Source organism: Strix aluco, chromosome 2, assembly GCF_031877795.1.
Source record: "Strix aluco isolate bStrAlu1 chromosome 2, bStrAlu1.hap1, whole genome shotgun sequence".
In the NCBI taxonomy this organism is placed as follows: Eukaryota; Metazoa; Chordata; class Aves; order Strigiformes; family Strigidae; genus Strix; species Strix aluco.
Window position 1 is genome coordinate 73,501,202 of NC_133932.1, and position 23,201 is coordinate 73,524,402.

At 36.5% G+C, this 23,201-nt stretch overlaps 1 protein-coding gene across 3 annotated transcripts in view; it reads right to left on the reverse strand.

The window, feature by feature from the left end:
- MYO16 (myosin XVI) overlaps positions 1-23,201 on the reverse strand; it is a 402,721-nt gene that overhangs the window by 221,550 nt on the left and 157,970 nt on the right. For all 3 annotated transcript variants that reach the window (XM_074815323.1, XM_074815322.1, XM_074815321.1), the window contains exons 5-6: positions 16,752-16,860; positions 3,693-3,817 (exon numbers count right to left, since the gene is read on the reverse strand). In XM_074815323.1, coding sequence (XP_074671424.1) covers positions 3,693-3,817; positions 16,752-16,860 — 234 coding nt within the window. The remainder of the gene's footprint in view (positions 1-3,692; positions 3,818-16,751; positions 16,861-23,201) is intronic.

Genomic DNA, 23,201 nt, shown 5'->3' on the forward strand with positions numbered 1-23,201 from the left:
TAGATACTCACTAGATACTTTTCATACAAATTCAAGCAAACATCCTTTCAAACACATTCACAAACTTCATGAGGCCAGGTAGATTCATATATTTCAACAGAGCTTGGTCTAGACCTAACATTCTTTTGTGGCAGTTCAAATATCCCAGATGTAATCTGACACTACTTTACTCCAAAATTAATTCATTAACACATAATCAAACCAAGCACATTGAGTTTGCAGCATGAAATCGGTACCAAAAAATACCTTCTCAATTTTGAACCACAGAGATTTTATTTCTTTTACTTGTATTGCTTTCCTAGATAGTTAATTATTTTAAGTAGTATTTGTTTTAATAATTCTAGTTGATTTTCTGTATTGGTAAACCACATTTCAGAGTTCAAGTGGAACAGAGAGAGGGTGGAAAATGCAGTAACAGAATGACAGAAACTCAGGTCAGCAGGAACCTCAGAGGTCAAGTAGTGTAACTTGCTGCTAAAGCAGGGATGACTTCAAAGGTAGCTGTGTTTGCTCGTGGCTTGTCATTCTGAGTAGCAAATACAGTATGAGTGATAAGGTACTGAAAACTGTAGTGGCAAGAAGGGGAAAGAGGAAACTCAAAAATATCTTTGATAATGGATGATTTCAGAAACTAGACATTAACTTTTATAATATATTACTATTCAAGGCTCTATATGTATTTGGCATTTATATCAGCAATCAATTCCACTGTAAATGGTATTTATAGAATGAGATTTTTTAAAAAAAGATTTTATTTTTTATATAATTAATATAAATAGCAAGTATGTAAAATAAATATAGAAGCAATATAATATCAAACAGGACTTGTGAAGAGAGAAAGAGAGAAAGTGATCATAGACAAAAATATAGTGGGGCAATGCAAATTATTTACTCAGGTAATAATCAAGTAAAAGAGGAAAATGTAATAAAGAATCCTACACCCGGGAAAATTTGTCATTTCTGTGTTTTGGTGGAAATTGTTTCTTATGTATGGTGAATAACTCTGTTGAGGCACATTCTTCACATGACAAGATTGATGCAGGTTATAGTTCAGTGGTCATTATTTTCTCATGGTTCTCTGCTATGATATCAAAAATTCCCTCCACTTCTGGGAGCAAAGGGGACAAAATTTGCATTTGAAAATTGGCACAATATATTTGCTCATCCCCAGTCAGAAGGATTCAGTTCTCATGATGGTCAGCAAGAACAGGGCTTAGGAAGATTTCAGAAATGGAGAATTGAGATTATAGGTGGCAACCTGTATCCCCAAACCACGTAGCCCAACTACGTTTTTTTTTCCATTGAAGTAATGTTAGCAAAGAGGCTATTTTTCTGAGGATTTAAATGGATAGCTAATGGCAGGAAAACAGTCTTGCAATAAACCTGTTACTAGAACTGTGCAGTTCCAAAGTCACTATAAGCATAGGAGACACCAAAAACAGAGTCCAGGATATTACTCGCCTTATTTGTAATTTCTTGTTCAGCTGCACCTGAAGAGTATGCATAAAGTTTTCTCTGTGAACATGCTTGATGCAGAGGGATGAAACACATTACACCTCATCAAAAATCTTCCTCTGGAAAGGGGACAGAATACCCTTACTCTGGGGACAGAAAGCTAAATCTGTACGCTATAAATGCTCTAATTTCAAATGTACAAAACCCTCAAAATTTTCCCATAATTTGACATAGCTTCAGCTTTTCTTCTGTTTTAAAAGAAGAAATTACATTTTCTATTCAGATGTCAATCTGACAAGTGCTATCTTAGTAGTTTAAAAGCTCACAGGACAAAGGAAATATTTTGTGATGGAAATCTTTCAAAGAAAAAATTATTACAGGAGAATTTGGCAGAAAAATTAATTTTGCAATATATCATTCTGTGTCTGTATTGCATGTGCACATATGTATGTGCTATGAATCTGTGAGAATGTGTGCACTTATATATTTATGTTATGAATTTTTTGCCTGATTCATCTTAACTTACACATGGACTTACATCAAGAGAAAACAAATCTATCAAGAGAAAACAGCTATTTACAGCTGAGATATTTGTTGTTTTCCCTCTACAGATAGATGTAGAGCAACAAAAAAGTATTCCCAGAACCTTTTGATATGTGTACAGCTATCACAGACTGGCTGACTCCACACCAATGAATAGAGACAGAGCAGTTTAACAAATTCCAGATTTCCCACTAGTTTGTCAGACAAAAATTTCACATAATAGAAATCTCAGACAAAAGCAGAATGATCCACTCTGTAGCTACTTGTTGCAAGACTGTGAAAGAAGTTCAGAAAATCAAAGTTCAACATAAAAACTGTTGGTGCAAAAAATGTCCCCTTTGTCAACATCCCACTAAGCAAACAACAAAAACCAAACTATCCACAACGCTTTTCTCCTAGCATTTAAAATAATGTTAAACATATTTCAGACATGCATTTCAACTATTCCAGCTCACTACAGAAAAGGTTTTATACAGTGATAGTTAGGTAACTTCATAACTCAGTTTAACTAAGCCAGTTCAGACTAAAGTAGGAGTAAGAGTAAAGTAGAGTAGGAACAACTTTGCATTTTACTGTGGTTTAGCACCTGAGCATAAATGTATCAGAAAACTGGAAGCTAAATTAATGCTTTTATGAAATAAAGTAAAAGTTATGTTATTTCTTCCCACCCCTCCCTTGCTTCTCTCCTGTTTTTAACTACAGTTAACTGCCTTGAGGTGGCCAGTGGCTGGATTCAACAATCCCAGATATGAGGCTGTTCACTTTTTCATTTATAGTTTGAACACTCCACAGGTATTAAAATATGGAATTAAATACTAATAATTCAGTGTATTAATTCAGTGTCATGGAATGTAATTCCACCTAAATGCTGGAATAATTAATTATTAATGATGATGATAATAATAATACATCTTTGTCTTTCTAATTCTTTTAGTACAGTATTTTCAGAAAAACACAAAAGAATTTTTAGAAGTTATTCAATATGTTAATGTTACTGATGGCCATTTATTGATTGATAATGATGCTGAAGATTTTATATGCAAAGAGAACAGATGGCTATCTAGGGAAAAATACATTAATTTTTTAAATATTTTATTACATTAATTTCAAAATTATTTGACAGCTGAAGAAGTAGCAATCCTGAGAAAACAAAGGGATAGAAGATCTATTAACAGAAAAAAAGTATACTGAGACACAGTGACTACCAATAACATGCAAATTAAGGAGACGGAGGAATACTTATCCACTGATATGGTGGATGCTTCATTACACTGAATTAAGATGGGACAGCTTCATGAAACAGTGTTTTAGCCTGGCTCATCCAGAAGATATGAGCCTAAAACAGGAATCACTGAGTGAAGTTTCAGGCCCTCACTTACACAGAATGTCAGAGACCACAAGTATCTGCTGCAGTTCTAAATTACAGTACCAATATTTTTTTTTGCTATTAATTTCTGTGTTGCATATTCAGTGGCTAAGAGCTAGAAAGTTGTCATTAAGACAGAGATGCTGCACTAGCCTATTTTAAAATCTGTGCTATGCATGACATTGACATATATCTATTTCCAACAGGACAGATGAGAACCAAAATCTTGCATTCTGCTTCTTAGAGAATTGCCTTTCAAACATGCTCACCACTACACAGTTGCAGTTCATCCTTATTCACAGGGTGATGATTACATATTTCCACTCACCAGGGTAACTCCTTCATCATTCTTCTGATTCACGCTTCCTCCACTTGATATGAGCTGTCGGACATCTGTGAGCATTGTCATAGGTCTCTGTATCTTCATTTGGCGCAATGAATTCAGGTCTACACCTGGGAAAAAGAAAAGGCTAAAACCTGCCATTTTATTCATCAATAAATAACAGATATATGATTTTGTGTTCTGGGTTTGTAAAAGCTTAATCAACATTTAATTACACTTCAGTGTGTATTTATAGAATATGTTTACTTATATTTACTAACAAGTTTACTCATATCTTTATTTATCAGTCACTACATAGATGATTTAATGTCAGCAATATCAAACAAACAGGCCTGACCTCCTACTGACTGGCAAGAGCAGTTGTAGGTAAAGCAGGTTGTAATATCATTAAATTCACTGGGATTGTGAAAATAGCTGTGAATGGGGAAAGAACTAAACACTCTAAGGAAGCCACTCAAGTGTTTGGGTCTTAATTAATGAAAATTAATTTTGGCTACATTCTTTCAACCCTGTGTATACATCACAGTGCACAGACAAGTCCCTCAAACCTGTCAGCTCAACTGCTTGAGAGACTGTGAAGTGAAGCAAATGACATTAAAACTCAACACTTTTTTATCTGCCTGGATTATTTTTAACCAGGATTAGTTCTCCAGCTAAGCCTTGACCATTGCAAGGCCCTATAAACCAAGAGAAAATGTGGTATGGGAGCATGGGATTACTTGTGTCAGCACTGATACCAAAAGAAACAGTTCTCAAAGTAGAGTTTTAAAAGGAAGATAAGCAAGGCAGTCTATAACTAAAAGAAAGCCTGGTGACAAGTCTGAAGAGATTTAAAATTAGGAACAGAGGGTACAACAAAATTGCTAAGTGTTTAAATCAGCAACTGGTTGTGGCCTGGTTGGAATATCTAACCAAAATTCAGGGCTTGATTCTTCTACTTCTAGTTTCATGTGGTCACTTACATACATATATAGAAAATGTAATTTGAGTACAAAAATCCTTCCTCTCTGCCCTGGCCATGACATAACAAAAGACATATGAATAAATAATTTCTTGGTTCTCTTCTACATTTGTCAGTGAGCTGAAAAGTGACAAATAATATATTAATTTAGTTCATAAGTTCACAACATTTTCAACAATTCTTGCAGTTTATTACATTACTAAAACAACTGAAGCATGTTTCAGGGTAAAAGCATATTTAAAGTATCTTAGTTTTAATCTACTCTGAAACTCATATAAATGGGTGTACCACATGTAGTTCAGCAAAGAATCCCAATCATTTTCTTTCACTAACATGTTACTACACACATTGCTTTATGTTCTGAATTTTATTTGCCTGCAGCATTTCTAAGAGTTTCAGCTCTGAGGTGAGCACTGTCTTGCTGGCCACATTTACTTACTCTCATATTTTCACACCTGTCACCTAAATGATTCTAAATGACACCAAATATAAAATACAAATTAAACCTAAACTGGAGAAAATGAGATGTTTTCTGTATCTGGACTAAAACCCATGATCTTTCACATAACAAACATATTTTTATAAATATCATATTTATAGCTTAAAGTAGATAATCACCCAAAGGCAGAATGTGCTAATATCCTATTGCGTGACAGTTGCTAGACTGGAACAGAATGAGGATTTCATAGGATGTCCCAAGTATCTCCCAACAATCAATGTATTCATTTTGTCAGAATTGAAGTTTTTATGCCTTCATCATGTTTCACAGTAAAGATTTAAAACTACCCGATGACATTCACAGATTACTCATGACACATAGCAACAATTAAATATTTTTTTCTTTCTGTTTCTATTTCCTGGTTTTTGCAACAGTAAATTGATAGTTTAACGTTCTTGTCGCAGTGACAGAACTTTCTCAAATGCGTAAGTTTAAATTTCCAAAACACTATGGGGTGTGAAGGGCTATATACACACAAATTTAGTTATCATCTGCAGCACTGACTTCACTTTTTGAACTCATAACATAGACAGACTGAGCAGCTGAAGTGATAAAGTTTTTTCTAATATTGTCAGGTAAGAAAGATTAAAGTTTTAAAATATACGTGTCATTTTATAGCTGATGAAGGCAGTCATTTTTAAGTATTACTGACAGAACTTATGTCAATTGTTTCTTCCTCTTGATTTCTCCAGTAACCAATTAGAATAAGTTTTGTTTTTCAAGGAGGGAGGCAACAGGTGGAAATTAACCTACTACCTCTTTTGCATGTGAATAATACCTCAAATTCTCAAAACCAAAACTAAGTTCACAAGAAAGACTTAGGTAAAAACAGCTATTATCAGGTTGTTTGGTTCATGTAAATTACAGTAATGGCTACAGGTTGAGGGCAGAGGCCCCCTCAGTCCACTCAGCCTTTTCTAGCAATTTACTACTGACTTACACTCAGCATGGTCAAAGAATTAAGTTATCAGTGTATTCTTATCCTAACAGTGAAATATTGATCCTTACACCTTGTAAATTGCATTTTATAGAACCTTGGTGTGTCCTGTCTGGGGCCACAAAAAGCTAGTTGTTGAAAGTTTAACTTTGCTCATGCTGAAGAAGAAATCAAGAAAAGAGTTCAGCTGCATCAATTGCTATATGCCTTCTATCACAAATATAATTACACCCATCAGGTCAAAGAAAATGCATAAGCAATGCTACGGAGCACCAAAGGCACAGTCTATGTGAATCTCAAGAGAGCTTTACTGGCTTCAAACTAATAGTTGTATAAAGCAATGATACACATTTCATTAAACAAATAGCAGTAAACAGCCGTCAAGTGAGCTACCACAGTGACATGGTTCCACAGGCTTCATTTTGTAAATATCCAAAGGAGTTTTGAAAATGCTACAGAAACAACAGGGATTCCTTTTCTCTGCCTTTATAGAAAACAGAATGAAAACATGAAAAGATAATCAAATTGCAATCTTAGAATTGCAGAGTTTTGAATTCCAAGAACTCGGGAACTTCTAGGCTTCAGCGTGAAGGCTTCTCTAGTGGGGAGCCGAGAAGCAGATCTACTAAGTGTGCACACGTATCAGTCTCTGAGGCTCAAACAAGGAGACCTGGGCAGTAACTGCCTTCCCTTAATCAAGTTTGTAATTCTGGAGAGTCCACTTTTCATGAGTTTAGATGGAACAACAAAATGTTACTTATACAGTGAGTAGCTCTTGCTGCCTGAATCAAAGAATGACCTTCATGTTGCTTTTCAAAGGAGAAATATGGTTTAGATATTCAGCTGAAATGGGATGACAGCCAGCATGAATAGAGGAAGAAAAACAAATTGGCATGTACTATGGGAATGGATTCACATTTTAAAAAATGGAAAGTCAAAAAGAAAGGCATAGAATGGAAAATACGCTCCAAATAGCCTGTAGAATAAGAACAAGAGCTACATGCTTACAAATTCTGCAGGAGATGAGATGGAGAAGCAACAGTTAAAGCAGTAGTTACCCTGCAGGGCACAGCATTTGGTGATGAGTATCAGTGCTGATGACAAGCAGGAGCATAACCTAAAAGCTGCAAAATATATTACTTCTCACTGTTTAAGAAAAACACCTGACAAAACCATTTCATGTGCTTTGGCTGTCTCACCCTCTCTGGCATATGGTTATAGAAATGACAACCCAAAGGAATGTAAAATCCTCAGATAAAAAGAGGGAAAATAACTTTCAAAAAGTTGCAGTGGTAAAAAAATACATGGCAAACAGAACTGAGAATTGCTATAAGAAATATTCTTCTCAGAAATGTCCAGTACCAAGAAGTCTCTCCATCTTTGAGGGGAAAGCCATTCCTGTGGCCAATGCAAAGCAAAACACCCAAGCACTCTTTGGGAAATACCCACTGCACACACCCAGCAGCCACTCTTTCTGTAACTTGCACGTCTCATTCTCCAGTGGGCTTAACAGTCTTTGAGAAAGGTCAATATTGTCTTGCAAACACAGATGTACATTAAAAGCTTGCAACAGCTTTGAGAAGCTAATCATTCCTCTCCTCTTACTTAAGTCTTCTCTCACCCTATCTATATTCGTCTTTCCTGCACAGAGCTGTAAACACAGCAAGGCTCTTTTCATCCCAAGTGTGACGAGCCAGTCTGTATTATTCTGTAATTCTGGGTATACTACGGTTTAGAATGTCTATTTTTGTCATGTGCAGCGTAGTATAGGATAGACATGTTTACAAACCATCAATGAGAAAAAAAAAAGTTATAGTACCATTCTTGAAATACTAATTTTAATTCATGAAAATATTCATGTGTAGCTGTTACTTTATTCAGCTTTATTTGCTTAAAGTTTTAGAAGGACTTTTCCAGCTGCTTACTAGACAGCTTTGTAAAGAGCATTATTTTTGTTAAATTACATTGTTCAGTAGCTCTTGAGCATATTGTTTGGCATTATGTGCATCTGATTTTCAAAGGTCAGCACATGAACAGGTACACTTCACCAACATTTATTATGTGAGAAGGGAAGCCAATATTTTCAGTATCTGCCAAAGAATGTATACTTGCAAAACTACCCAGGCCTATAGCTCTAATTCACTGCAAAAGTTCCAATTGATTGTTGTTGTTGGGTTCTACCCCTTTGCCATTAGATATATCATCATATATGCTTAGTGAAGGATGTTTAGTTTATTTTCTTCTAGTCTGAAAATGCTATCAGAAATTGAATTTCCATCTCTCCCTCATGTAAACATCAGAGTGACAATTCGCCCACTCTAGTGAAACATGTTTTTATTTCTTCTCTCTTCTATAATGAGGATGTTGATGACCCTTCCAGCCAAAATTAGTTAAATGAACTCTGTCTCTTCTTAACTTGTATGAAAACAAAAATAATATTTATCATTTATTTTAACAGACTGGCTTAATACTAAAACATTCATCTGTAGATGTGTCTTGCATGTTTATTATTTTATTTGTAGTACTAATACTAGAATACAGAAGCAAAACAAGTTTATCATTGTCTCTGGTTACTTGTCATAAGTATCATGTCCGAAATGAGCTCTTCACAGATGGTATTTCTATATTCAGGATTTCTCTGCAAGTCCTTCAATATATTATGTTTAGAAGTTTTTGTGAGAGATCAGTAAAAGCAGGCTACTAAACACATGCCAGGGAGCCAGGAGCTGAGGGTGAGCACAGGGCAGGCAGGATGGTGTCCTTGCTGACCAGGGCACAGTTCCACAGTACCCAAACAAGAAAATCAGGCAGGTCTGGTGATGGGAATCAGGGCCAACTGACAGTCCTGTAATTACCAGGAAAGCCTCTAGAAACAAGTACAGACAAATCAGGTGAAACCAGGAGGTCGTCAGTGGTTCAGGGTTGGGATCAGCAAGGCTTGTGGCTGGGCACAGGCATACCTCAAGCAAGGACCAAGGACAAAGACCTGAGCCTAAATGTGGCTCCTGAGCCAAAGGATGGGTGAAAGATCATGACAAGGCTTCTCCCAGCTCTGCCTCACAACTTAGTTCTTTTCTCAGCTGGCTGCTCCCAGATTGCATGGCTGTACTATACCAGAGCTGGCTTTGAGCACAAGCAGCCAAGCCACTGGGAATAGGGTGCAGAGGTCGCAGGGCCCATGGGGGCACTCCGGGCACTGAATTTTTTTTTTTTTCCTAACTTGCTAAGGGTTATAATTTTACAAATTTGATAAAAAATTTATAATTCATTTCCGTTGGTAACAGAATTAAATTATTCATCAGTAAACTGTTTGAAAGGATACTAAAAGGGCATTCCCAATTTCTGATGTTCTTCACAACCTTTTTTTAAATCTTTTTAAAGCCTATTAGTCAAAGAGATGCCTGTTTTCCTTCTAGCATCAGTTACAAAGTAGATCGTAAACTACTGACTATAAATTAAAATGTCAATTCAAGTGCCAAAACTCTGCACAGTGAGTATAAAGGTTTTTCCTTTGATAGAAACATATGGGTAACAAAATGTTTCCATATGATGGACTTTTTTCTTTAATCCACTTCAAAGTCAGTTCCCCAAGAGTTAGAAAATATAAAATTTAAGGTAGCTTATTTAAGCTTATATTAAAAAACATAAAGGCCAAAGGAAGACAGATGAGCATTCTCAACTACGACATTTTCAATGTATCACGTTTTCCATATGTTTCAGGTTTCAGGACTTGAAGGGATCTATTAAAACATCTCATTTAGTTCCCTGTTCTCACTGGTAACATCACCACCTAACTCCTATCATCAGTTAATCAAGCTCTCCACAGAAAATAAATATTTTGTGTGTGATAATCTTATGGCTAGGTTGTTCCCAACCAGCAAGATTCAGAGTGAAAATTGAACCACCCTGAGGCTTTTTGGTTTTGGTTGCCTATTTTTCTGTCAACCTACTGTATCAATATTATCAATAGAAAATTTGTAAGTAGAAATCAAGATCACATCACATGGTTCTAAAATAGAAAATATATCAGGGGATTTAGTTTTAGCTCAAGTTTACTGATCTTTAGTGCTAACGGTCTTTACGTGTTGACATTTTGGTGCGTTCTTATTGTAGTATGTTAGCAATAATTCCTTAATGTCTATGAAAAGCCTTTTGTAGTTTTAAATATGAAAGTCTAAAGCAGTACTTTTCTGAAATTATATTGATCTATATCAGTTGCTTTTCTTGAGTGCTCTGAAGAAACAGTATATGATTTTTTTTCCTCGTTGGATTACTAGATCTGTTTGAGGGTTTCTGTCACACAACTTCAATGTTAGAACATTTTGGTGTATGTATTCTGAACACTTTTTTAAAATAATAACAATAAAACCTGATGAAAAATACACATAACTGGTATTTTCATTTTGATCTTATTCTCATTAAAAACTGCCAGTGTTGAGAAACACACAAACAGAGGTATTGTCCAGGTGTTGGCAGTTGTGGGGCTGCTGGGGTGCTTCTGTGGGAAGAGGCCAGGGGCCATCCTGGGTGGAGGACAGATGGTTCTAGTCAGCTCCAGCAGACCCACCACAGGACACAGCTGAACCTGTCAGGCAAGTGTGGCACCTCTGTGAAAACCTATTTAAGGAAGGGCAGAAACAGTGGACAGAGAGACAAAGACGGAACAAAAAGAGGGAGAAACAGCTGAGGGAACACCAAGGTCAGAGAAGAAGGAGGGAGAGAACGTGCTCCAGGTGTTGGAGCAGAGACTTTCTGCAGCCCATGGAGGACCCACAGCGAAGCAGATGGACATTCCTGAAGGAACTGTGTACATGTGAAAAACCCACGCTGGAGAAGAGTAAAAGTGTGAAGAGGGAGTGGCGCAGAGAAACTGCTATGTACTGACTGTAGCTCCCCCACCCCCTTGTGCCGCCTGCAGGGGTAGAGGAGTCTGCAGTGCAGGAGTGAAGTCAAGCCTGGGAAAGGGGGAGGAAAGGTGTTGTTTTAATGTTTGTCTTTCTGTTTCTCACTACCTGAATCTATTCCAATTGACAATTTTCCCCAAGTCAAGCCTATTTTGCCTGTGACAGTAACTGGTAAGCATTCTCCCTGTCTTTACCTTGACCCACGAGCTTTCTCATTCTGTTTTCTCTCTCTGTCCTGCTCAGGTGGGGAATGAGTGACCAGCTGAGTGGGAGTTTGGCTTTTAGCCCAATCATACCAGATTTTATGAATAATTTCAAATTACTTTAAATTTTTAACCAAAGTAATTTTTTGGATGTATCTTCCTATCCCATTCTAGGTTACTGTATAGTGTAAGTTTTGCAGTAATTTTTTCCTTAATCCTTTGCCCATTACTTTTATGAATCAGCTTTCCCTGCACATGTTATTTCCCTTATGTTGTTAACTGTTGGATTCAGAGAAATTCTTCTTATAGTAGTAACTTATGAGTTGACTGTTTCTAGCTAATGTTAAACACTGTCTTCATTGTAGGATTCTGTACTAAACCTTAGCTTCTATTCTTTTGATTCTACCTACTGCTGCAAGACAGAAGAAGAAATTTATTCTTTCTACTTTGCAGCTGAAAAGTAAGGCTTAATCCATTTGCTAGTAAGGATTTAATAAACTATGGTCTGTTTTTGTGAAATCTGCACAATATTTTAAGTAATTTAAACCATAAAACCCCTAAATGGATGGGACTTGCACATGATTTTGTCTCTATATACAGTTTTCTGAGACACCTGAATATGATCCCTTAATATTCAGAGAACAAAACAGATACATTATTCACACAGCTTGGAATACTATAAAAGATTTTGATTAAGTACATGAAATCTCGATTACCATCAAAGGTCAATAACTTTTAACTGGCTATTTTAAATTAATTTACCCTGCAGAAAATTGTTAAAAACAAAAAGAATACTTTGTAGAAAAGCAATAACCTTTTTTTTTCTTTTTCTGTACCTGTGTCATAGCAGCAGAAGAAAAGCCATCTGTATCTTAAGGTAGCTATATTGTTCAAATTCAGCCATTCTTTAAAAAAAAAATCACAACAGATGGTTTTCTCTTGGTTTTGTAATAATCTGCTAGTGCATAAACTCTCACTACACAATAGACATGAAAGACATTATTTTGCTTTCAGATGTGTAGAATACTTATCTCTTAAAAAAAACAAATATTGCAAATACTCAGATATTGTTTTGTCACATTAAATAACAAGGTTGATGTTCTTGGAATGCACAGTTATCCTACTGAACGCTGAAGCCTGAGATCCTGGAGGACAAAAGGGAACACCTCTTTTTTGGAAATAATTTACAGTGAATGTGTCACTTCCTGTCACTTGTCAAATATGGAACCAAGAAATATCTGTCACTCATCTGTAGTTTATATCTGAGTCATCTAATCCACTATGCGACTAAATACCAAGAAAGGAACAACAAAAGAATGTTGTTCTGAAGAATGCAACATGAATGTTGCATTCTTCAGAGCATTAAATATTTAAGACAGCCTAAAGGAAAAGAAGGAAACATAAGGATCATACGACATAATAAGAGTTTCACTGACACATTTCTACAGTAGAACATTCTGCCTCTAAAAACAAAGAGAATATGCTAGCAGTCATTTAAAGTTTGATATTTTAAAAAATGGCACTAACACAACAGAAGCTTTGCCTTAAAACATAAAGCTGATATTAATCTAAATAAATGTTACGAAAGGTGCCAGGTGGACTTTCACAATGATTCCAATAATCAACCAGGTTCATAATAAAACAGGACAAATAGTGAAAAAAAAAAAAAAAACCACAACACCTTTTTATGCTTCCTAATATTTTCATTTCGCCTCTGGAGGGAGACACTTCCTGGAGGTAAGCAATGAAAAGACAAGAGGCTACAGGTGCAAGTTGCAACAAAGAAAATTTCAACTGAAAATAATAAGAAAAAAAATGACATGAAGATGGCTCAGCACTGGAATGGGAGCCCAGAGAGTTCGTAGAATCTCCAACCCAACGTGACCCTGGGTAACCTGGGCTACTCTCAGTTGGCCTTGCCTTGGCAGGACGTTGTAGCAGATGGTCTCCCCATCTTATTTTTCAAAATCCTTAAATGTCTTTCTTTTCATAGCAAAACAAGACCAGTAACATGCAAAGCCAGTGATATTTTGGCACAGAAAAAGTTCAGCAGTGTTTACCAGTGTTTTCCTAGTGGCTGGTCGAGTGAGTAACCCTTCTGCTCTCTAGTGACAGTATTTCCTAGAACTCCACTAATGGTAATAGGAATTTAGACCAAATCTAGTGTATAGGCACCCAGATATAGACCTGTAAATTTAAATATCATAACCTTAAACTGGATCCCATCCAGTCTAGCAGACTTCTACATCTCAGCTAGCCATTCTGGGCTCCTTTCACAGCACTTGGAAAGAAGCATGCAGTTCACATTGTAATTCAGATGATCCATTACAGATACTTACCTTTGAAGTATTTCTTTTGCTCTAAGGAGGGTTTGCTATAGAGTAACTATGAGACACTTGATTTAGATAGATCAGCTCAACTCAGGAGCACACAAGGCTTCTGAGTGCTCCTAAAACATGATCAAATATCACACAGTTAAACTATTTCCACCACTTTCCTAAATATGAAATTGGATGCTGTATTTTCCCTTCCATTCTCGATTAGGGATATCTTAAATGAAGCTTATAGTATACTAGAATTATTACCCAACACAAAGGATGCTCTTAATATACAGAGGATATGTACCTCAACTTGTTTTCTCTTAGGTAAGTAAAGTCTGCTTATTGCTTTCTTCGGTCAATAATTAGTTACAGTATACAATGTAACATCAGCTACAGAACATAATGTAACATCAGAGAACACTGATTTCTGTACAGGAAAAAGAGAATATTTTACTGAAATATACAGAATTTCATGTATATTTCAGTAATATAATCTCCATATAATGTCCTGATGAGCTGTATTCCATAACAACAATAAATTATATATGAAAACTTTCAGGCAGTTGCCAGATGATTAACTTTACTTTGCACTTGTGACAATCCTATGCCCTAACAGATAATTTACAAACAGAACTCAAAGAACTAACTTCAGTAAATAAGTAAAATCTATAAATCATTAAATGCATCTAAGGCTGCTGTTATCACCTATCCAGACCTTCCACAGAGTAAATTAGATTATCTGTGACAAATAAGAGGGACTTCACTCACTAAGATCTGTAGTGCAGTTAAACAGATACAGTGAACTACCACAGTGATGAAATCTGTAAGAAACTGTAAACACACAAGACTTCTAAGTTTAATGTCCCCAATTAACAAAGTTTTCTGTAGCATCAAAGTTACTTGTTCCAATCTTACTTCATCAAAATAAATTGATAGCTTCTTGTTTTCTTGTTAGCCGAGCCATAAGGCACTTGATTTTATTTTTCTCTGTGAACTCTGCAATTAGAGGCAATGATTATAGTCTATTTCACACATCAATCTCTTCCTAACATCGTAAACCAGGATGCACAGCTGAATGGAAAATATTAAAGAAATCTTTCAAGAATGCAGGGAAGTACAGAGGATGCGGAAATGTGCCTTATACGTTGTATTTAAGGGGTGAGTTGTATTTAGGTGGGTGTTTCACACTACAGGCTGAAGATGGCATTTACTATAAGATCAGTTAATGCTCTTGTACAAGATTTTTGGCCATGACATTGCTCTGTGTTGGGGTACGCATATGCAGATGTGCATGGGGATTAGGCAATGATGGGGGCTTCACAAAAACAGTCCACAGAGAAATGTTTAAGTCTCGGCAATTCAAAGTATTTCATACTTATCCAGACAGCTTTATTGCCTTCAAGGATTCCCTCCTCAATTGCTATTAACCATGGTATGCTATACAAGTATTTCAGAAGATACTAATTAAATTTTAAAAACTGTGAAATAAGGGTACTGTGAGCTGCATACAAGAATAGTAACAGACCACGTGAAGTTGATGGGCATTATGTCACTGATTACCCAAAGGTCAGGATTTCACACAGTACTGCAATTAAGGGATAGGATTGATCTACCCTAACAGTCTAAAACTAAGATTGATAAACTATCACTTGTCAACTTAAGTTCTTATTAGTCAGCAGAAAAAAACAGTCCTGGAAGTCAGTTCTCCTCACCTAGCCAGGTTAGGAAGAGCTGAAACAATATATGTGTTTCCTATTTCTCTCTATTGACCAAAAGAAAAGGTCTGGATGATTAACTCAGGCTTAGCTAGAGGTAGATGCCACCTACATAATGTTTAGGTTTTTTTCTTTGGAAACATCTCACATTCACAGAATCACTGTTTAATGAGGAACAGTGCTTCTCCTATCTACTGGAAAAGAAGTTAACACTGATAACATTAGTCATAAAAATCCACTGTTCCTTCAATGTAGACACTTTGACAAGAAACTAGCAAATATTTTTCTTTTATTTTTCCAAATCTATTTCATTTTGCAAGCAAACAAAAAGAGAGACAGCCAAGGAAAGAGGAAGCATTTTCTGATAGATCTGCATTAATAATTGCAAGTAATCAGACTACGTCTTCTTGTATGCTCCACGCTTGTTGTATGCTACATGTTAAATACCACATCAGCCAAAGTATTTGGAGCATTTAGATTTCAAATATCTGCATTTTGCAAGGCAATCAAGTTTTTAGAAGCTAATACTGGTCTTGCCATTAGAAAAATCCAAAAACAGCGTTCATGAGCTGTAAAGACATTGCCAGGCACCAAGGAAGCAAAATTATAAAATATATCTGTGCAATACACTGGATGTGCTATGGACTGCCAGTATAAGACCTGACATTGAGTGTAATTTCCTTGCCAGTCTAAGTTTACTTCTCTTTCAAGTGTTCATTAACAGGATATAACTTCAGTTTACATTAAAACAGATTTGTTATATGAAGGCAATGTTGAAATTACATTTTTACATTACTGCTCATTATTTCTGCTTAATACATTTTCCTCATTGTTATGATGAGGCACATAGAATGTTAAGACAACCTATTACAGTCAAGAGCAATGCTAGAAATCTCACTTCAGAACCCTTATCTAAGTTTGGAACTGGTGAATAGCACACCCTTTTTTTCCGTACAGGTCCTGCCATCTATAATGTATTAAGCATACTTCATAATAGAAATCTAGCTACAGTATTTTCTCAATACAAAACAAAAACAATACTAATATTTTTGAATAAGTGATAAAGCTTCATATACATTTTCATTCAGATGATTTACAGAGATTTATGTATTTAACAGCTTGCCACTGGAAAATGTAGACTCTGAAGCTATACATAACTCACATGTGAAATGAAACAAAATGGGAAACCTGGTCCTCACAGTTAAATTAGTTGTTTTAAAAGCTTCTGCATTACTGAAGTTTTTCTGCTTTGAATTCACATTCTAGCATCTCCCTATGAATGGGCAAATGCAGATCTGACTATGACCACAGCCACTAACCTTTGTTAGTTCCAATCTAAACTCACTGAAAGCTTTTGTGACTCCAAATCATCTTCCTCCCGTCATCTCCAAACTAATATAGTTCCACTGGCTTCAGTGCTGACTTATGTCAAATCAATATGCACCCTTTTTAGTTTTATGTCATATTCAATAAAAACGTTCCAGAAGCTGAAGAGCTGTCTTACCATTTTCTTCCAAGTACATCAGAAGGATGCTGCTAGATTCAGTCCCTTCTATGGCATAATCAAGTGCAATGTTTCCATTAACATCTTGCAGCAGCACATTTGCTCCAGCCTACAGACAAGAATTAAAAACATTTTAGGATTTTGTAGTGAAACCTCGAAACACTACTGGGGTTCTTATACATTTACATTCAAAAACATTTCAGAGCTGGATTTCTTAGACAGCAGACTGATTATAACCTGAACCAAACCAAACCAAACCACACAAAAAAGCAAAGACAAAATAAAGGAGTCTTGAATGTCAAAAAGGGCTGGCTGACACTGTTGCCACCCTAGCTGTCCAGTCTGCCTTTACTGCACAGATGTCTGAGCTGCTCATCAGTGAGTTTTGGAACCATCACCATTTGCAGCACAGCATTTTAAAGTAAAGTAAGCTGTCACCAACTACAGCCTGCCTTAAAACATTACACAGTAAACAGCAGTAGTTCAAAAGCTGACTGACAAGCAGCACAGACACTCATGCAGTAGGGATGGAAAGACAGCTGGTAGGGGTAACCTTGTCAGCCAGCCCAACCTCTTATGGCCTCGTCCATCAATCCAATCTCAAAGAGAACCATCCCTTGCTAAATAAAATTGCCATTTGTCACCAACTGGAGACAATGAAAGTGAGCTTGATTATTTCAACTGCACTCCCTAAAGGAGCCAACCTGACATTTCTATAAGTTTCATTCAAAATTCAATATAAAGGACAGACAACTAAAAGGAGTCATTAGGAGAGGTGAGGGGGGATGGGAATGGATTCATGAGAAGCTTGAAAATAAACCACCAGCACAATAGGAAAACTTGTATTTTCTATATCAAATATTGTTAGTGTAAAAATTTCCACTATGAAGGGCATTTTTTTTTTTAATAAGAAAGCACTCATCCTTGAAAATATTATAAATGTCTGGTGGACATAAAAGTTTACATTACAGTGAAATGTCATGTGTCTTCTTTAAGAGGCCATAACTTTAATTCATTTCAAGTGTTCTCTCAATGGCTTTTAACTGCAAGGAATTATGAAATAAGAGTGACCTCTGGTAAATTTAATCACTTTTCTTACCAGCTTGTATGATAAAAAGTTTAGCTAATAAAAATGAGGGGTACCAAGGACAGCCTTTCTTAAAACCATGGCAGCAGAGGTCAACTGTAATAAGGAATTATTAATAGAAAGTATGACTGGTTCTTTCAGGAGCTTACTCTATAAGTACTGTATCAAAGAAAAACTTGTAATGGGCTTAGCTCCTGGCTCAGATTGAAATATGACATGAAAAACTAGCAAATTCATGTAGGCTTCATGTCATCAAACTTAACGTGTTGAAGCTGGACTGCTACTCTGAGGTGATTTCCTGGATTCCCATTGTAGTGAGGAGGGGACAGACAGGCATCAAAGAATGACTCACCTCAGCTATCTCAAACACCTCAGATATCCTACTACACCATATCCTATACATCAAAATAACCCATCCTGCTACAAGGTATACTGCTTTCTTTTAGTGCATGTCTTGCTGCACTGACTGTGAGGGGAATCTAGACAGCAGGTTTAGATTAGATGCATATCTTTTAAATTGCTAAATGAGATTAGATGACAGAAGTTGACTCTCATGCTTAATGAGAAGGAATGGAAGGAGACTTATAAGGAAAGAGACTTATAAGGTATAAAATCTTATATTCATTATAGTGCTATGAAAATAAATTTCTACTTGACTGTCCAGACAGACAAAATTAAAAAGATGATCAAAAATCAAACAAAAGATGGATTTGAAGATCATAATATATTTGCAGGATGCTTTAACAACTATTTATTGCACTTGTTTCACTGCTAGGAAACATTATTTTTGTTTATTTTACGTTATACTCACTGACCCATGAGAGTTTTCTGGTGATGGTAGAAACAAGGAAGTAACACATTTTCGTACCTAGTTGACTTGCATACAATAAAAAAGCACAAAGTCTTCAAGCTACCTATCCTTCCCTGCATGTAGATAATCTTCAGGCAATGTCAGAAGGAGGTCAGGAGGATAAAAATAAAACAAACCTATGTATTCTTCCTTATTGAGTTAAGAAATCAAAAGACTTTTGACATACTAAATTCAGGAGAAGTAGGATAATTAACTTGGCCAGCAGCATACTTTTCATTCCTTTCTAAGATGTAATGTCAGTGAAAGAAGGATATAACATGGAATTATCATTATCATTATCAGCTCCAGGTAATTTTTATTGGGTGGTTCTATATTAATTCATTTCTTAAGAAATGTTCACAATGCACCTGAACACAAGGTCAAGTTTGGTGAAAGCTGTAGCAGCAGAGGTAGGAGAAGGTCTCAGAATTCAGGTAAAGATGCAATTCTAGATAATGGTGCACATTCAAAAGTAGTATCTTACTTCAAAAAGAAATATTTCGTGGGATTTAATAATAAGCATTTTTAATATGGTGTATCATCCCTGATTCCCAGTTTTGTATCATCTGTGAACTTACTGAGGGTGTGCTCTGTTTCACTGTCCAGGTCATTAATGAAGACCTTGAATAGGACTGGACCCACTGTTAACCCATGGGATACACGACTAGTGAATTGCCTCCAGCTGGACTTTGTGTTGCTGATCACAATCCTCTGACCCTGTCCGCTCAGCCAGTTTTCAATCTACCTCGCTGCCTACTTACCTAACCCAACCCATACTTTGTCTATGAGGATGCCATGGGAGACAGTGTCAAAAGTGTCTTACTAAAATAGAGGTAAATTAAATCCACTGCTCACCCCTCACCAACCAAACCAGTCACCTCATTGGAGAAGGCTGTTTGACTTGTCTGACTTCAGCAAATCTAATTTTAAGAACTGTACCAAATATTTTGAGAATAGCCACAAACACTGTGTTTTGTAAAGTCTGTTGCTAGCTATAAAATAAGTTTCATGCCAGGGAATTTTACTTAATTGGCCAACTAACAAACTTTTAATTACTGATTCTGCTACTGAAAAATAGAAACAGGCAAACAAACAAACACTTAGAGAACTACACTTGGACTCTTCTCCAGACACTGCTCCTCCCCATTCCCGTCCCCAATCCCCTTGCCGCACACATGCTATGCCTGCTGTGAGCAGTCCAGGAGACTGGGGTCAGTGTGATGTGGTTCCTCTTCTTTGGTGGCTTCTTGTTTCTTCCTTCACTGTTCTGGCATGGCCTTCTTCACTGGCCACAATCCTGCCAGAGATGTGACTCCCCCCAGGTCCTCTGCTCGGTTCCCACTTCGACAGTTCTTTCACTCCAGCCCTGCTTGCAGCCCCACACTGACAGCTTCATGTGGGTTATGCCCAGCAACAAACTTCAGCGGGCTTTGGAAAGAAAGGCATTCTAGGTATAGAAAGGTGGGAAATTCCACTGTATTTCCCTTTCTTAGTGTATTGCATGATACCCTGCCAAAAAGATATGTGACAGGTTGTCAGTATGATGCAAATTGTACACACCAATATTTTGAAGTGCTTGTAGCATGGACGTTTCTTCCTGTTCACTCTGATTACATATTTGCCTGCAATACATTGGAAATTACTCACTGTTAAATGTGACACAGACTTTTCAGTTGCTCAGGAATTCTTTTATTCCCAGGCACCTCTCAGCTAGTTATGGCCAGTCCTGAAAGCTGATGTAAAATCTTTTTTTCTAATTATAATGCAAACTTCCCATTTAGTTACTTGTATAAGTAAAGACAAGATGGCAATCCCACAGGAGGCAGAAGACATGGCAGAAGCTCACACATGTAACTGGTAGGGGTCAGAGAGTGGCAAACTAAACAGCAGAAAAACAGCAGGCTCAAGCAAAAGTACAGACAGAGCACGACAAAGATGTGGAACATGTTGCAGGTAGCAAATGACACAAATATTGTACCTTTAGTTCAAATTCAGATGGCCAAAATTGTGTTAAAGAACTTGAGTGCTATTGTTACATATATGGACTTGTAGGTCAGACATGAAACCCAGATATGATTAGAGATACAGATGGAATTCAGATTATCTGAATATAGTCCTATTTTGTTCTTAGGTTTCTGTTTGTAGCTCTTGAAGAAAATATGAGGAATACTGTTCCCAGACTGCTGATATCAGAGTTTCCAAATTTATATGCATACCTTGTTTATATTCAAAATGGAATTCTGTATTTATTCCATTTAAGTTCAAATGTTTTATCCACCTGCTTGAATTCTGCATGCAGTGCTCAGTGTACAGGAGGAGTTACTGGCTTACCCATTCTCAACATATCCTCATTCTCAAGTCATTTCTCAATAAAAAGATAAATGTATCGCAAAACTTTATCCAATATAGCCCATAAATACAAGAAATATTTTTGAGAAAAATATTCATCTGCAATGATAAATTGCTTCTATTTTAGAAAGACTGCAGAAGGAAAATCTCTAAATATATTATTAAAAAATGTTCCCAAAGACACCTTGTTCAATACACAGAATGCAAAATACAACTGATTGCATGCTCTGCTATGCAGAACAACATCCATGCATAGAGACAGCATAAGATAGTGAACTCTGGTGATCAACATTAGCTGAATAGACGGTGCCAGATTTGCACACTATGCCCATATGACCAGAAATCAGAGCCTGCTGCCAAAGAAAAAATACCTTTGGCTAGTGAAAGGAGATAAGATTTCCCTTCTGGTCCCAGAAATGATGATTCAAAAGACTTCAGTTTATATTAGAATCACTTTACTGTGCATTTTTAATCCTGTTTTAATTTCCACCTATTTACTGGACTGCAATGTAATCTGATTGAGGCATTCTTAGAGGACACCTAATTTACCAAGCTTGCCCGAGGACTTGGGAAGGATTTGGGCATGTCTCTGCCTAGGTACTATCTCTTGCTTAGCTCCCCAGCTAGGATGCTACAGTCCTGTATTCTGTTACATGCCTTAAATTATGCTTTTAAACTTGTGTTCCATGCAGGTTATTTAAATATTTGAAATAACTAAGTAATTTAGCTTCATTCATATAGTAGAAAGTCCCAGGTGTGTTATAAAATATTTTTCAATACAGAAATCATGACCCAGCCACTGCTTCTTTTACCTAGGATTACCACCATTGGCTTCATGAGGCTCTATGAAGGCAATCAGAAATAAAATATAGCCTGAGGAATATGTGTGGATAGAAGAAAGAAAGAAAAAAGGACAGAGGCAGAGAAACAACTGTCTTGTTAATGTACCTGTCACTACGGAAAAAAACAAAACAGAAGTTTTCTCCTAGTAACAGGCTTCTGCACAGTTGTTACTATGATTCAGGTGCTCCACAGTATGCTAACCATGTGCAATTTGTGCAGTCAACTGTCAACCCCCCCAAACCTGACTTTTTGATAACTATTTATACTCTCATTTATATTTATATTAGTAATCTATTTTTATTCCATTCCACATACTCCATATATATATAAATATAATCATTTATATGTTTGTAAATGTACCAAAATTTCTCTCCTCTATGTTAACCACTGTTTCCAAAAGGAAAAGGCTAGCATTTTTTCAGTAACAGCTTGGACAATTCACTTTTCCTTCATTTTTTAAAAATATAACCACATGATTTACAAACTGTTCCTTTTTATAAGATGACATTATCCATGTGAGTAGACCAAGACTACATGTAGCTCTTCACAAAATACTTGTGGTGTTTTAGTTCCTGTAACATGAGTAGTTAAGTTTCCCCCCCTCTATTAACCTACTGCTTCATGTTCATTTCATTAAAAGGTTTTGCTCATTGAAGGATGCCCAAGGTTTACACGCACACATATGCATGCTCTCATGTATACTATGGCTACTGCACAAATGGTACATCCTTCCAAAAGCCCTTAGTATGCTCTCAGTTAAAAAGAAAGTAACAGTAATCAGAATATAATGCTCTATTTGCTTGCAAACAAGGAACATACAGGAAATGACACATGCTTATGGGCTCCTTGGTGCCATGCGATCTTGCTCTCCAACCTCAATGGCTTGCATAAATTTTCATTCAAGATACCAAATCTCAGAAATCTAGCTGGCTCCTCTTTTTGGGGTTCTTGTTGGATTTATTTGACTCATTCATTACCAAAGTGAAAGGGATAAAGTTGCTCTACGCAGTAGTGTAGTGATGGGTCATCCCATTTTTCACACATTCACAATGCTAATCAGAACAGGAACAGTTCTAAAGGCAAGGTTCAAAAAAAATCAGACTTCTCCACATTAGCAAACCACAGACAACGAAATAAAAGATTAATTGAGATTGAGCAGCTGCTCTCAGTGCAAAAGCATGTTTTCCTTCCAACCCATTTCAACAACAGATTTTCTGTAGGCAGGAAATTATTTCACAGAAATAACAATTTGGTTACTAGAAGAGCTGGGAAAAAACAAATGAGGTTTTTAGTGATTGCAATTATAGATCCTCCACTGACA